Raw genomic sequence first — 17,158 nt, forward strand, 5'->3', positions numbered from 1 at the left:
GAGCTATAAGATTTTTGTCATGATTGTAGGTTATGTAAATCTAGTACTAGTCAGAACCACACAGGATTCAAAATATGAAAAAGGATGTCAGAATATTTAAACTTTCAAACCAGTTCTTTTTAGGATAGGCCTATTTCCACCACAATAACAACCAAAAGATCAGTTAAACAAAATTAGATCAATTTCCAAAAAAAAAACAAAAAAACAAACGATTACATTAGAAATTAGCCTTTTAAGTTGATCAGAATTAAATGTCACTTTGATGGATAAAGGAAATCCCACAGTCTGGTGTCTTGTTTTTCAATAATCACACACTGATGTATGTTTCTATTGTCTTGAGAAGCTCTGATGCTTTATTCAGCGCTGATTTCTCATTTTCAGACTTAAACTGTGTGTTTGGAATGTGCGGAGAACGATGGTAATTTGGGTACTGAGTTGTCTTGGCATCCACTCCAAGTGCTGTCAAGCTTTTCACAATGTCAGGTAAAGATCTCAAATTTGGGCTGTATGTTGACACTTGCTGAGCATGACTTGTGATGGAGGAGATGTTGGAGTGTTTACCACGTTTCCTGTACTCTGCGGCTATCAGGGCTTTTTCCACTGCCTGATGTATTTTAAAGAGACACCACTCAGTGCTCCTTCCCCCAGTGTCATTATGCGCAGCATTGAGATCACACTTGGCTTGTTTGTACCAGCGACGGGCTTCCTCAGGTTTAGGCTTGTGCTGTTCCTCTCTATGGAATGACCAAAAGTTATACTGTCTAGAGGAGTACTTTCCGTAAAAGTATTCTCGCCCTCTTCTGTGGTATGAGGCCTCTTGGTCCCATTGTCGATAGAAGTTTCCAGCATTCCAATTAAATCCAGACCTACCACTACTGTAGCCTGAGGCACAAGATCCAGATTGTCCCAGTTCCAGTTCATTGATCTTGTTTTTCAAATATTTGAAAGCTTCAGTGGCTATATCGACCCAGTCTGGATTTTTGTCTGGGTGCCACTTTAAGTAAAGCCGATGAATTGCCTTTTGTCTGTCTTCAATTTTCAAAGACCAAATCTCCTTTAAGGATCTGTCAATTTCTCTTTTTGCTTCCTCCAAGGAATGGGGTGGAGAGTGGACTTTGGGTGCTACAGGAGTCCCTGTTGGCGCCTCCTGTTTATTTGCTTTGATCACCATGTCCCTGCATGGATTCACATTTAATGTTTCTGGCGTTTTGTTTGGCCTTTTGTTTGGCCTTTTGATTCGATAGAGATCAAGAGAGCTTGCTTCAACGATTTCTTCTGGTCCAGTTTGAACTTTAAAAAGCCGTGTTAAAGTATTTTGCTGTCTACAACTCTTGACACATTCCAGAACAATGGCATAGATATAGACCTCATCTGAGAGTCTTTTGAATCCAACATATTCCCCCTCATCAAAGTTGTTGAAAAGGTCCATATCAAGGCAGTCAATCCACTCTTCTGGAATAGGACTCCCAGGCTCTGGGAGTTCATTTTGATTCTCCATTTGTTCCGCACTTTGAAATATGCCCTTCCTTTCCAACAACTCGTTTACATCGTCCATGCTTTCACAATACAGCAGCTCGTGTAGACACAGCAGTAAATCTGAACTTAAGGCATTTTCCAAAAGTGCATTGATCTCAGCAGTTAAACTTAAAATTATTTGATTTTGTATTCGGGGAGACAACTCATTATTGTGCTTTAGAAAAAAAGTAGAGCCATGCTCCTCCCTCCTAACAAATACCGTACACGTGATTGTGCTGTCTGGTAATGGACCTTGATCCATTTGTAGATGTGTCTCAAGTTCCTCACAGCATTTGATTTTTATTTTGCTGAAAGTGCTTTGGCACATTTGAATGGTTTTATCTTGTGAGTCTGCACCGCTGTTCTGTTTTCTTATAAGACAGACAAGGCCATGCAAAAAGTATTTGGATGTTAAAGGTTCTTGAAAAGTTGCCTTCATTGGACAGTTTTCCTGATATGTGCAGAGCTCTATGTTAGATTCTGTCTGCTTTATAACGTGTGAAAGCATTAAGGGACGGGCACCCTCTGGTAGCAGTTTGACTAACTCACAGTGAGTGTACAGATCATCTCCGAGGTGGCAATGACTGAGAGTCTCAAGAAGTTTCAGTTTTTGTTTCTGCAGTGAATTTTTCAATCTTTCTTTGTTGAAGGAAGTGTCATTGAAGTACAAGCTACTTGAGCAGTATAATTTTCCATCTGTTGCTGGTAAGTAGAGTGGAAGGGGGAACTCATGTGTCAGTGTATTCTTGGAATTTTTCATTAAACAGAGAAGCTGCTCAACAGATCGTTTCACTGTTTTTCTCTGATTCGCATTCAGTGTTCCCTTGAGGCTGGAATCTTTGTGAATGTCACTCAAAACATTACTGTAATGTTTTAGTGTGGGAGTTGGAGCAACACCTATCTTTTGAAAGAAATCCTTGTATAGCATCAGTGCAGGAGGTAGCTGATACAGGTAGGGCTTGAATTCAGAATCATTTTGAATTGTCAAAACAGTGTGGCTTGGTTTGACAAGTTTTGTATTTCCCTCCACAAGCACTAAAGGGAGATCCAACAGAGGAGCAGTATCAAAATTGACTCTCAGGAGGTATGCATAAGAATACTCAAGAACTTTAGTCCTAATTTGAATCAGTTTTTCATCATTGCATTCTATGCCAGTGATATTACGTAAGTTTTCCGCGATTTTGCTAAATGGAGGCTCAGTCTCAGCACCACCTAACTGCAGAGTTTTTTTTTGATAAGGCGTGTATGCATATGATGGTAATATTGGCATGGAGGTCCATATTAAAAGTTCATGAGAGGGATCACATGAAATCAGTGAACCACTTATGGAGACAGTGGGCCTGTCTTGCCCTCCAGCACATTGTGGATGAAATGCACACAAATCATCTTGAATTTTAAGTGGAATGATAAATTTGATTAGCGATATCCTCTGAATAAATTGCTCGTACTCCTTTTCTTCTTTCTTTTGTGGTTCCCTCAAAATTTCTTCCAGCAGCAGCTTGGACCTCTCCTCTAAGTTCTTGGTGTTCCCTTTACCACCACTTTCAATTTCTAATGCAAATGTGATCATCTCTTCTTTTGACACTTTATGCTTGAATCCAAGTTGTTTCAAGAGTGCCTTTATACTTCTCTTGTCTGCTTTTGGCTCAGATTTGATTTTTTCCCAAAAGTGTTGAGGTATGAATTTATCCCTTGGCAACATAACCTGATACAGATGTACATCTTCATCAAAGAAGTATGAGGCCAGCTGAAGCTGTCCATTCACATCCTGTATGAATTTAATTTTACTGAGACTGGAGTAAATCTTTTCTTCACTTTGTCTGAACAAATGAGAGAACTTTTGCTGCAGTTCAACAGTCACCTTGACCACCTTCAAAATCTGGTCAGTGGACAATCTGTTCAAGTTGGGAAGAATGAATTGCATGTAGAATTCCAGATCGTTCAAGATTTTTATACCCATTCTGCCTGAAAATCCCTTGTTCAGTTCATTATTCTCGAGGAACACGTCATTTTCTCCAAAGAGTAACAAATCTGGATACAATTTCAAAATTTCAACATCAAGAATGTACAATTCTCCACTCACATCAATTCTTTGTCGTCTGCCTTGGATAGTTTCAAATAATGGTAATGTCTTCAGCTTTCTGTCATAGTCAGCTTGATTTTTGGATGTTCCGTTCCGGAAATACAATAGGAGATTGTCAGATTCTGAGCTGCTCAGTTTTTCAAAGTGTAGATTTGGATGGTTGTAGATTTGATCCAAGACAGCATCTTGTTCCAATGGATTTAATAACTGTTCCTTGATAGGGGTTACTATTCCAAAATATCCAGTGAAGAAGGCCAGATCCAGCCTCAAGATTCCAAGTTTAAATAGAATAGATGAAGTCTCTGAAGGTTTATCTGGAAGAAAACTGGAAAGATCCTTCAAGGCTCCCAGCACGCATTTGCCATTTTGAGTTTGGCTTTTAACTGGAACAATTGGGATGTCTGAGAGAAATGTCATCATGTCATTGAAGGAACTAACATGGCCATCTTTTGACCCGATTTCAGAGCTGTTGAAAAAATCCCAAAGCCGCTTTAACCATTTTTTGAAAACTTCATCCAGAATATACAGATTGATCATGTGGTCCACTTCACAATTTTGAAGGAGCTCTTGGAGAATGGTTTTCAGATAGGGAGCAGCAGAACGAATCGTCAGCTTTTTTACATAGTTACCAGTTTGTAGCTTATCAATGTGTTCGCCATTGACTTTGTAATCTGCAAAATCTCCTTCATGGCCATGGAAGAGCTTGACAAGCCTTGTAAGATGTTTTGGAGAGTAAGTACTGAATGTCCTCAGTCTGTCATCATGAGTGAGAAGGAGAGGTAAACCACTTAGATTGTCTAATGTTTCCTCATTGATATCCTTCATGCAGTAGTCTAGGAGCGCTGAGCATCTCCTTCTGTTCTTAATCAGAGTTTGTTTAATGGGTAATGGCAATTCCTCTCCAGTTTGTTTTGAGTTATTCAAAGTCTTCTTTTTCAAATACTCTCTGACCGTGAAAGGAGTGACTGTCTTCACTTCAACATGAGCAGATTGGAAACTGTTACATATTTTAGTCATTTGTGAAGAACAGGGGACAACTTGCATTCCAATAGCCTCCAATTCTGAAATGATGTATTCATTCTCATCATTTGCAAAATGAGGCACGTTGACCGGTTCTTTTCTGAGGCTGGACCACTTAACATGAAACCTTTTCATTATTTGGGTTCCAATCGGAAACTTATTCATTGTTTGGGTTCCAATCTTCTCTGTGAAGATATGTAAAACTGGAATAACACAGAGGTTTCGCTCATCAATAGACCTGTATACTTCATGTATCATGTCATGCCAATCTTGGCCAACATTCTCTGTGACTAAGGGGAAAAATTTGAGATAACTGCCATTCAAATGTGTGCCAACAGAACCAATACTGTAACAGATCTCTCTCTTCACAGTTGAACTAATATGACTTAGGAGATCAGCGTAAAGTGGTGCAATGATGTCCAGTTTCAATGTCTGATTCCATTTCATTTTCAAACCACCACCATCTTCTTTCCACAGACCCCTTCTTGACTGGCCTACCTCAAAATTTCCATTCACATGCACTGGAAGACCAGTATTCCCTGGCAGGGGCAAAGAACAAAATGTTACTCCATTAAACTGGTCAGTTTTGCCATCTGTATTTGCCGCCAGTGCTACCCATGGTATACCTGTATAGAGGTCCTTATTCCCCATCTCACTGACCTGCTTAGAAGGTCCGAACTGTTCAGCGACTACCCATTGGCTTTTTTTGGGAATTTGCTGCGACGCCGAAATTCTTGCATCATTAAGTATTTTACATGGTGTCACAGGCTGTTCAGACTCAAGATCATGGCTTTGCTTAGACAAAGAAATTCCCACATCATAAAGTATTTTACATGGCGTTACAAGTTTTTCAGAATCAAGACCATTCTGCACCTCTTTGTGAAAAGATGCCAATTCTTTGCTGCTTTTTTCAGGTATTGTCTTCTCAACTGAGAATATAGTGGTCAGTTTATTTTTTGTTTCACTTATTTCATGGAACTGTATTTTTTTTATGTTCCGCAAGAAAAGAATTAGTCCCTCAGGGTCTTCAGAGAGGGCTGCAATCAGTTCCTTAATCTCAGAAACTGAAACTTCTTGCTTAGATATTTCTGATTCTGCAGCCATGTCTTTTGTCCGAAAAGGAAGACGTAGCATGGTTCCAGAAGGAAGAGCAAAATCTGATGGTAGAAAAGTGTTGTAGACATCAACAAATGAATCTGTGAATAGTTTGTTGACATGATACATAATCCCTGGTGAACGTATAGTGCTACCCTCCACATACTTCAAATTAGGATCAAATATGCAGAGCCTTCGGTTACCCGTTAGGATTGAGGGACAGTCAGTCAGCTGGTAAACAGAATTGAATCCAAGTCCATACTTCCCAGTTCTTCCCAAAGTGCCATGTTTTGCGCCCTCCCCCAGCTTTTGAATACCCTTAAGGTCAGCTTCAGTAAATACATTGTTGCTGTATACACACAATGCTGGACCATGAAGTAAGTTCCATCTTTCCCCAAATGTTTCCTCAGTTGTGTGGTTCCTTTTGTCCCACACAAAGTGGATTTCCGTTGCCTTGGCATCATCTGCATTTTGTATGAGTTCTTTCAGAATATCCTTCTTAGACGGATATGTATCAATTATATTTTTAAGCCGAACCGTTAGTCTCTCATGTTGTCCAAACTCTTCTGAAAAAGGTGAAAACTCAAATTTAAGCTTTTGCAGGGTGTGGTGTCTTGTGGTATTAACCCCAAAATGAATGGCTATATGTCTGGAAATTGATCTGTGACAAAGTGTGATTCCATCTGAGATTGGTAACCATGGGCTGTCATTGAAATGGAGTTGGCTTGAGGGTCTCAACACTCCTTTGTCATCAGGTAGAACACAACTCTTCTGGCTTGTGTCTACAGCCTGGTCTGATTCAGAGCTAATCCAATTTAGTATTAGAAGACAAATCTGGAGATCTGAATCTGAAAGTGGGTGACATCCTTTGCCACTCATTTCCCCAAGGGCAGCAACAAACTGCTCTGTTGTGAACTGGTCTGGGATGCCTACACATTCCCATAGCGTTCTGAATTTGGAAAACGCTTTTGGAAGCACATAGAGATACGGTCTCGCCTCAAACGATGTGTTCTCTGCCACTGTCTTTACACTCACAAATTTGTCTTCAACAAAAATGAAAGGAAATGAGGATGCACTGACTACAATGAGAGTAGGATCTCCTTGTGCCTCAACCAGCCATTCGTTTAAATATAAATAACAATCATAAGCAATCTTCAAGAGCTCAGACCCATCACACATTTCAGAATGTTCATGTGCTGCTTGAAGTTGTTTGAGCACAGTTTCAAGAGATGGGCTTTCTTGGATTCCCAGTTTCCTGAGGACTGGATCTTGTGCATGTATGTTCAGTTGTGAAAGATCAGTTGTAAACTCTATCATATTTACTAAATGCTGGCAATTTTCATTGTAAATTTCAGAGGGCTTTTTAAGTGCACTTGCATGTTTTTTACCCAAAGGAGGCACTACAGGAATGAATGCTATATCCTTCAGTGAGTTCCAGTGTGACGTGTGCTCTTCTTCTGAACAGTTCCTCATTAGGTCAAACAGGCACTGCAGCCGCTTTTGGGCTTTCAGTCTGTCTTCCTCCCAAACTTTGGGTATGGTCTTTGCTCTTTCTATTATGTCCTCCATGTGGAGGCGATCGTTCAACATTCCCAATTCTGAGAGCCGCTGAATTATTTTAGGGGAGAAGAAATCAGTTTTGGCTCCCTCAAGAAAACGTCCTTCTGAAGGCTTGTACAAACACGCCACTTTACCAAATGGATTCACAAGTTTCTTGATGAGCTGAAGTTTTCCACCTCTCTGTGTAGGAATGCAAGGATGACTCTTCAGTAGGTCATCAACAGTTTTCACATTCAGATCAATGGCATTCAGTATGAGTGTATTTCTGTTATGTGGATCTATGTTATCCAGATTCTTAAAGACGACTTGGTAAAACTCACTCCAATGGAAGGTTCTGTCCTGTAACATCTTGCTGAAGCCGCTCTGTGTAATGCTATTTCTGACCCATGAAGGAAGAGAAACTGCACAGTAACTTGTTTCTTTATTGTTAAGAAACACTTCCATTGCTAGTGCGCCCACTTTTTCATTTTTTTCAATAGCTGGGTCCAAAAATCTTGCGTCCTTCAATGAGCACCATTTTTTGCCATTACTGAAGAGTGCAAGGTCTCTTCCATTAAACTTCTGAGCTATGGAAGAGTAGAAAGCGTCAACCAATGGTTGGAATGCTTTGTTTACTTTCTCTCGATCAGGCCAAAAAGTGTAGTAGGGATAATTTTCAATCTTCCCACTTTGGACCATCTTTTTAAGTACAAGCATTAATGTAACATAAGCAGTGGTGACAGCATCCTGCAGCAAGGCTTTGTTCCAATCAAGTTTTACTCCGGTATCCCAAAGTCCTTTTCGATTGGATGTGATAGAAAAGGATCCATTGACATTAACTGGAAGGCCTGTCTCAACTGAGAGTGGGAGAAAACAAAAACTCTGACCAGCAACACTTTTCTCCTCAGGACACCACGGTCCATTTTCACACTCTCTTTTTAAAGGTACGGCAATACCACCAACTGGCAAAGAAAACAAACACCTGTGATTTTCTGAGTGGAACATCTGTAGAGAGTCTTTTGATCCAAAACATGAGTACACAAGCCAGTGCTGGATGCTTGTTCCTTCTGCATGTTCCTGGACCAGTTTAACAATTGCTGCAGCAGAAAAATCAATAATCTTTTTGCAATTTGCATTACATTTCATTAAAAACTGTAGTGACTCATTCTGTGTCTCCGTGAGTTGCATTTCATTTGGAATATCAATTGTACATACAGTTCCTTTGGAAAGTGTGAAGATATTCTGGATTTGGTCATCAAGTGGTGGTGTAAAAGCATTTCCAGGCAGGATTTGGAGAGACAGAAAGTTAATGTTCTTTAGAAACAATAGATTTGCTTGACAATTGTAGGTCAAGACTTGTTGAAAACTACCAATGCGTTCTTGGTCATACACCTTTGAGCTGATATCTGACCTATCAGCTTCTGCTTGGGTGCGGAATGGTAATTTAATTAAAGTTCCTTGGTAAAATTTCTGGGTGCTCTGCTTAGATAGATCACAATTGAAAATGCCTTCATAAGATCTGAACTGTCCAGGGAACATACGAAACAGTCTCTGTTGAAATAAGTCCAGTTTGATTCCAGGGTTTGCTTTGCTATGAATGTGCTTCTGCAGATGTGTCACATTCGGATCAAGAACGAGAAGGTTTTTTCCACTCAAGATAGAGGGAATATCAGTCACATGATACACAGCATTGAAACCAACTCCAAATTTCCCAATTTTCTCAATTTTGTTTTCTTTTGTAGCAGCACCAACTTTTACAATATTTTCCCAGTCTTCTTTTGAGAAAAGCTCATCATTGAATATCCAAAGGCAGGGTCCATTGCAGAGTTCCATGCCTCCATCAATGAGGCTTTCAGGAGGATCAGTGTGCCTTCTAAAGTCAAGCATAAACCTACACGTTCTTGCCCCAGCATCTTCTGCATTTTGTATGACCTCTTTGAAAATATCACTTTCTTCATCGTATTCCTTGAGGATATTTTTGATTCTTTGAGTAATAGGCTCAGTTTGACCAAACTGTTCAATCCCAAGAAACTCAGGTTTTAAAACCCGAGTACTGAGGAATGGAATTTTCAGCCATTTTGCTGTCACAGGAAGTATCTCCTGGTGAATCACATAGAATTCCTCCTTGTCTTGTCTCAAGGCATCCAAACCTTCACTGCTAATGTCACAGAAGACAGTTTTAGAGAGTGGCTGCAAGGTAAATCTTTGGTTTTCCTCCATGACAGGCACTGGAATATCATCCTTAACAGGTATTTCATGTTTTCGTATCCAATCAAGAATCGCTGTGGATACCTTAAGCTCTGAGAAGTTTCCAAAGGATGGCTCCCTCTCATCAATAATTTGTTTAATGTCATAAAGTATTTCTTTAATTTCCTCTGCTGAAAGCGTTTCTTTAACGCCAAACTCTGTTAGCAGATTGTTATAGTGACAAAACTCCTCTGGCACTTTTTTGATGTATAGGCTAAGGTCCAACTCAGGGGGATAGGCTAAAAACACATCACACGGAGAGACAAACTGATTCTGAATCCACAGCCAGTGTATGCATTTCATATTCATCTTCCTTCTGAAATCCTCAATATTCTCTTGCATATATTTATAAGTGCTATGCAACTTTCTTTTAAAGTTTACATCTGAATCAGGGTTTTCCATTGCCAATGCCATTGACCTTAGAGCAGCAAGATTTGCAATGACCTTTTCAGCAGGGGGAGGACTTTGAAGGTTGAGCTTTTGGCAGATCCCTTGCCTCAGGTCTGATGTGAGTGGCATGACATGTCCAACAATATCTGAGAATTCTGAAGCCCTGACCTCCAAAGGTTTGTAGAGACTCCTCTCCTGAGTGTCTCTATTTTCACCATCCACTGCATCTGGATTTTTACAGGGTAACCACGGTATCTGTAGAAGCTGTGCTATTTGCTGCTCTGTAAATTTTGAGAGCAGGTCATTACCATTAAGTACTCTTACCAGAGTGTCAGCTTTTTTGAACATCTTCTTTTTTGAGTGGATGTGAAGTCTCTCAATATGTTCAGCAACCTGTAGTATATGTGTTGGCGACAGATCTGTTTCTTTTGTCTGTAATCCAAGACGTGCTAAACTCTCAAGCATTTGTGGAATGCGTATATAAATAGATGTCGGAAAGGAATCCACATCCAAAAGATCCTGAAATGTCTTATTAGTGGGATCAAAAACGGCTGCAGGTTTTTTGTGCTCTCCATTCCCTGTCTCAATGAATTCCAGATCCTTACATTTTCTGAGTAACTCTGCACTCTGTGAAAAGAGAAGACCTCCATGTTCCAGAATCCAAGTCATTATTTTCTGTTGCTCCTGTCTTTGGAAAAAAATGTTCTCAAAGCAGTCAACCAAATGGACAGCCAATTGAGCTGGCTCAAGAAGGTCAATATTGAGTAGGGTCAGAAGCCTGCGGTCAGCCTCAGTAGCACATTGCACAATTGTGTCAGGAATGGGAAGATCCTTTGGAATAAATGGGGCTGAACTGAGAACAACTGCCTTCTTAGACCGAGCGGCAACATATTCCCCCGTCATTAATTGGAACAATGGCAATGTTAAGATTACATCCAGTTCACTGTGACAGAGGGAATTCAAAGTAGAGAAATATGATTTAATCTCATCTTTTTCCCCCTTAGACGCAGAGGTAACACCTCTTATGACCATGTTGTGTTTTAAGTTCGAGAAGATTTTCAGGATGCTTTTTGGAGATGGTGGCAGCACATAACTGTCAAGATCATCATGCCTTAGACACTTGTCCTTTATTATGACTGTGCCTCCTACCCTCTGTACCACTTTCTGAATTTGATCAGGTAAGCTAATCTGGGTAGAACTCTGAAAAATCAAAGTTGTTTTACTCTGTAATCTTGCCAATGAGACAGAACTGTTTCTGCTTTGAAGTGGTTCGACTGGAATAACAGGCATGCCTATGAAGTCACTTAGCTGCTGTGTACTCAAATATTTCCAGAATTCTGCTAGCCAGTTCATGGGTGGATGATCTTGATGTCCTATTTTCCATGTCACATGAGTCTGTGTATCTTCCCACTCTCTGGGTAAACTCTTCTTGGTAAAAACAGCAATGTTTGAAGCGTCCAGATTGAATACTTTATACATTCCTGAAATTATACACGTAAAATAGACATGCTCACAACAATATGTATTGAATGAATCAAAGAGCAAGAGAGAATTCTGTATTTTTATATATTCCACTGCCCGTTTGCAAATATAAATCACTACTCCCTCAAACATGTTCAAGTCATTGATGAGGAACCTCTTATTTATTCATAACTAAAAAAGAAACACGTTGTCTAAAATAGTGTTTAGTGCAAATATGTATCATGTATGATCTATGTGGAGTTTTAGTTTTTGATCAAATGAGAATATAAATGAGTCTATAAATGAGGGACTAGCCATATTTCTTGATGTAAATGTGCTCAAAATCTTCACTGGTTAAATTATTTTTATCCCATGTTTTTCAGAGTTATGAACAACTTTAGAGGATTCTGCATTCACTCTGTGTGACGAGGACTGTAAAATCAAGTAAGGAGTTTTTACCTGTGGCTGCCAGTTGCCGTAGATGGTGAAAAACTTTGCTGCATAGATCATAAGGCAGAAACATTTCTCTGCAAAATGGTAACAGCACTCTATGAAAAGAAAACAGACATTATTACAGTGCAGAATACATTCAATCAAATTATGTATGCTTTTTTTAAATGAATTTTAACCTGACCTTGGAAATTTTTCATTGTCTATCAAAGCGGTGTTTTTATCCTCATTGGTGAATGACTTAAAAGATCCATCACTGAGTGGCAGAAGCTTAAGACCCCATAGCTCATTGTACTTCGCATCACTCAGAACATAGCCCAGAAGAGAGAGCTTGTCACATTTACTGAGTTTTTCCACTTCACATCTCCGCAAGACATCTCTAATGAGAGATGGAGTTACCCATTTTATTTTGTCAGGCTCTGGAAAGAAGCATTGAACATCCTCTAGTACATGATCTGGAATGGTGACCAGATTTTCTTGTTGTGCAGTACATACTCTTGTCACAGCAGACATTGTCTCAGGATCGATGGCACGGGTTGGAAACACGGTTTCTGAAGGAGTCACCCAGACGTCCTCATTTCCAGCGAGACAAAAAACTGCCTTATTTTGAAACAAGTGTTTGAGCATTTCAGTGGTGACTTCGCGCCATTTGTTTTTGTGTTTGATCTTGTTCATGTCAGGCCAAAGATGATATACTGAAGAGGATGGTAAGAAGGACTGTTTGGAAAAATGAATGGCACCCATGATGATCATCAAATATGTGTGAGGAAGAAGCTCTTTCACCAGCAGTTCATTCCATCTTGCAGCTTCATCATATTTCTGATCCTCTTCTTGCCACTTGATGTCCCTTCTGTTGTCTGTGAGACCAAAGCATGCATTAATGTGAATTGGAAGCCCAGTCTTGTTAGATTCATTGTTTGGAAGGGGTAGAAAGCAGCACAGTCTTCCATTTAAAATGTCTCGGTCCTCACTATAAGGGAACGCAGCATCAACTTGACATCGATAGCGCAGCTTCTTAGCAAGAGAATCTATCTGTGGAGAATGGCCTTCTTTCAAGCGACAAGTAGTCATGAGCCACTTTATTTCGGTTTCTTTTCCAGATGATTTGCAAGATACACTTCTGCTGTATGTTCTGCCATCCACAGACTCCTCTTGATCATGCAAAATTTCATGTTCCGTGGAGGCAGACAATTTCAGCTCAGTGTTGATGGTGCCACTTTTGCCAATGTGCATTAAAGAAATAGATGACACGTTTTTTAAGAACAGAAGGCTAAGGTCTGCATCTGCACTAAAACTGCGGAAGAGCTCCCTCATTTTCCCTGAGTCATACAGGTTGTCTGAAATCTCAGAGGGCTCACTACGCAAGGGGAATCGAAAAAGTGTTCCGTTGAAATTGCGTTCACTGATAATGTTCTCCCATGTATAGTCAGTCACTTGTTGAACAATGTCTCGAAATGGTTGGAATTGATCAGACAAGCTCAAAAGGCTGTCTCTGTCATCTTCATCATCCAAAGACCATTGGTAGCCACCCTCACCATCTCCAAAGAACTTCTCTTGAGGGTCAAATAGGCCAAGATGTTTGGAACTTAATACAGAAGGCAAATCTACAAATGGAAATTTAAAATAATCACATTTCTAAAAGAGAACATTTGACAAGACCTGTTACAAGAGAAAAAGGCAAGCATAACATTTATCATTAAAATTTACACCAGAATTAAATGAATATCATCAAGATAATGGCTAATTATTGACTACTGTGTTCCATAAGCCATTTCATATTTTCACCTGTTACATGATAGACAGAGTTGAAGCCAATCCCAAATCTTCCCACTTTGTCTGGATTATCTCGTTTGGTGCTTCTGCATGTGGTCTGAATACCTCTCCAGTCATCCTCAGTGAAGACAGCATTATTAAAAGCATACAGGGCAGGACCTGAACCAAAGACCATGTTTATGATATATTGGTATTATTAGTTGACAAATGTCTTGTCTGTTGTAAATCCAACATTTTGCTTTTGTGAAAAATTTTCAGCAAAATTTCAACTTCATCTTTTTTGATCACCATACTGTTGATGGATTTATAACATACATCATGATTTCGAATGAACAGAACATGCTTATCTCTCTTTTGTGTGTGTGTGTGTGTGTGACAAATAGATCAAACATAATAATGTTAGATACATAGGATATGTCAGTGTTTATTATGTCTGTTCAGTATTTTCAAAATTTTGGATAAGATTTTCTCATTTTTCTGTGTAGCGCTTTTGCATAGATCAATGTTGGGTGTTTTCAGCAGAAAAAAGTAGTTTACATTGGGGGGGGGGGGGGGGTGTACTATAATTAGAGTGTTAATTGCTAAAATGCTCGAAAGGCCACAAATAAGAAGTTTTTGAACAACATGTAAGAGATGAAACTCACTGGATACCGTCATTGATTTTACCACTTTCTACAAGTGTCAATAAGTGGTACCACCTTTATTTTTTACAATTTTTATTTACATAAATATAAATGTTCCTCTATGATGGTGGTGTTCAAGGCAAACTAAGAAGGGATCAGCATTTTCTTAATCATAAAATCATAAAACAAAATCTGAGTTTGTGGACTGAAGCTGATTAACTGGTGGGAATTTCAGCTCTCCAGATCCTGCATGAATGGATCCCGTTGACAGATTATGAGGTTTATTCCAAAATACTCTTATTCCTACAATAACAGTACTGAGTTTGTATTGTATTGAAAAAGTAATCTTCAAGACATTGTTATGGTTAATGTCCTTCCACTCCATAACCAGCAATAAATAACACAATCAAAAGTCAGGCATTTCATTAAAAAAACAAAACAAAACAAAAAAAACCCTTGAGTACCTTGATACTTTCCAAGTTCATCATGCCAGAGGTTATGCTTGCCATAGTGTCTCTCATCATGGACAAACAAAACCTCTGTTGCCTTTGCATCATCTGCGTTCTGTATCAGCTCCTGTTTCAGATTAATGGAAAATATTCACATACTTATCCCAAATGAACAGTTTCAATTTATTGGGCTACAGCAATACTTTCACTCTTACTGTACGATCAGGACTTAACAACTGAAAATACAAAGATTTACAAAGATTTACATAGCATCATATATATATATATATAATAGGGCTTGCACAGAGTACTCGAGCATTTGAGTTCTCGAGCAGTTACATCAATTCTCGAGTTTCTTCATTAACATCGAGTACTCATTAACCACGTGATGCTAGATCTCTCAGGCACTCAGGTAAACAAGAGGAAGAATGGATTACCAAATGTGTGTTTGCTTTATTGTTGCATTTCACTGTGCAAATTTACTTTCCCAACTGTTATGATTAAATAAACGAGCAACAATTGTGAGTTGTGGACGGATTTCTCAAAGATGGCTCTAACATATGTGTTATGATATGATATGAAGATAACACTTGGTCTTACCTTATGCAATGGCGGTGTGTCGATGATACCGTGATTAATGAGTATTCATTGTAGAAACTTGAGAATTGACGTAACTGCTCGAGAACTTGAGTGTTTGAGTAGGCTACCCTGCACAACCCCTAGTCTGGATGTGTGGGCCTAACGTTATGAAACGTTAAAAATATGGGAGATTCACAGGAAAACAGCAGGGGAGAAGTTATAAAATTATGCACTCGTGCAACCCCTAGTATATAAAGCCTACCTTCAGTATTTGTCCTCCATCTGGGTATCTTCTCAGAATGTCCCTCAAGAGGTCAATAAAAGGTGGAGGGGAGGCTCCAAATGCATTTCTGATGACAAAGTTACATTGGGCAAACATCAGTTTCGGAGAAAAATAGTAACATTAAAATAGAAAAAGCATTTTGTGATACTGAAAAACAAAATAGGGGACACAACATTCTTGCACAAATACATTGTCCTGGCCAAAAAAAAGTCGCCATGTGGATTTGGAGCCTATGGAGGCAGTGTTATGATCTAGGGTTGCTTCAATTGGTCGGGTCTAGGCTCAGCAATGTTACCTGGCAACAAAATGAAGTCGGCTAAGGACCTGAATGTACTGAATGACCAGGTTATCCCATCAATAGATTTTTTCTTCCCTGATGGCACGGGCATATTCCACGACAACAATGCCAAAATTCATTGGGCTCAAATTGTGAAAGAGTGGTTAGGAGAGCATGAAGAATCATTTTCACACATGAATTGGTCACCCCAGTCCTGACCTTAAGCCCACTGAAAGTCTTTGGGATGTGCTGGAGAAGACCTTACAGAGTGGTTAGACTCTGTCATCAATAAGATCCCAGCGAAAAATTCATGCAACTCTGAGTGGAAATCAATGTTGTGACGTTGCATAAGGTTATCGAAACAATGCCACGGGGGATGCATGCCGTAATCAAAGCTAAAAGCGATCCAACAAAATATTAGAATGTGTCACCTTTTTTGTGGCCAGGCAGCGTACAATCACCAATACAGCACTGAGATTAAATTGTAGAATCATGTGCAAAAAAAAAAAATCTTACAGCCACTGACTTCATTAATGCTCAGATTGTACATATAAAATACAAAAAGATAAAACTGGACACTTTGTCCCCTTTTTAAGTATGACAGTGATCCTGTGTAAAATCTCGCATAGATTATGACTGTGGACTGACCTTCATATCTTAATATTTTCTTAAATACAGATGTAGGGCCTCGTGGTTTTTTGTTTATTTGTTTGTTTTACAGTACATTAAAACTTTGAAAGGGTGAAGGCTTAAAAACGGTCACATTAGGACTCTTTCAACATAAAACACATTCTTCAACCATTTTGGTTTTCATCAGAGCAGCAAGCTATCAATTGGCCGCCTTGGTGCTCATGAGAAAAACAGATGTGGGTGGCAGAGGCGCATGAGGTATATAGTTTAGATATTACACAAATACAGGTCTTCTCAGTCTTCAAAATATTTTATGAACTAGGTATTCTGCTGTGTAATGGAGGCCATGGTTGGGGCTTGGACTAGCGCTCGTTCGGGTCTTTGAGTGGGTAAGCTGGGATAATGTGGTGTGGGAGACAGGACTGCAGAAGAAAGACTGTAAAGAAGACGAAATAGAAATAATTTGAGGTTCCTTTTTGATATTTCGGTCAGTATAGTTTAAGTGTAGTCGCCGTCTATTCTCTTCGCTGTCTTTGTTTATTTTATATAGTTAGTTACCCATGCCACCAATTACTTAAAGTGATTGTATTGAACGAGTGCTACATTTAGCTAATTTCGTGACAGAGTCCGAGGGCGGAGCAATGAAGGCTTATGTTGGTTACTTAGTAAAGTTAATTTGCACCGGGCTCGTCGTTCCTGGGCCAGAGACGGAGCGGCCAACAAGCTATATCCTTTGAGGGAGCG

General features: G+C 39.5%; 1 protein-coding gene across 1 annotated transcript; it reads right to left on the reverse strand.

The window, feature by feature from the left end:
- Window positions 1-307: 307 nt before the first annotated feature.
- Window positions 308-15,603, reverse strand: sacs2 (sacsin molecular chaperone 2). Its single transcript, XM_030786685.1, has 8 exons — window positions 15,487-15,603; window positions 14,661-14,772; window positions 13,586-13,732; window positions 11,985-13,404; window positions 11,810-11,898; window positions 5,409-11,370; window positions 4,776-5,324; window positions 308-4,745 (listed from the first exon to the last, which is right to left on the reverse strand). The coding sequence occupies exons 1-8, from the start codon at window positions 15,601-15,603 to the stop codon at window positions 308-310; spliced, it is 12,834 nt and encodes a 4,277-aa protein (XP_030642545.1).
- Between the last annotated feature and the right edge of the window lie 1,555 nt (window positions 15,604-17,158).

The sequence above is a fragment of the Chanos chanos genome, chromosome 10, assembly GCF_902362185.1.
Source record: "Chanos chanos chromosome 10, fChaCha1.1, whole genome shotgun sequence".
Taxonomy (NCBI): domain Eukaryota; kingdom Metazoa; phylum Chordata; class Actinopteri; order Gonorynchiformes; family Chanidae; genus Chanos; species Chanos chanos.

Excerpts from the sequence above, each read along its gene's own strand:
- sacs2 (XM_030786685.1), bottom strand. The coding sequence starts at position 15,603 with ATGTTTGCCCAATGTAACTTTGTCATCAGAAATGCATTTGGAGCCTCC. Across the intron at positions 13,733-14,660 it reads TGAACTTGGAAAGTATCAAG|GTCCTGCCCTGTATGCTTTT; the intron begins GTACTCAAGGGT and ends TCTTTGGTTCAG. Across the intron at positions 5,325-5,408 it reads ATTTCTTTGTCTAAGCAAAG|AAAAAGCCAATGGGTAGTCG; the intron begins CCATGATCTTGA and ends GCAAATTCCCAA.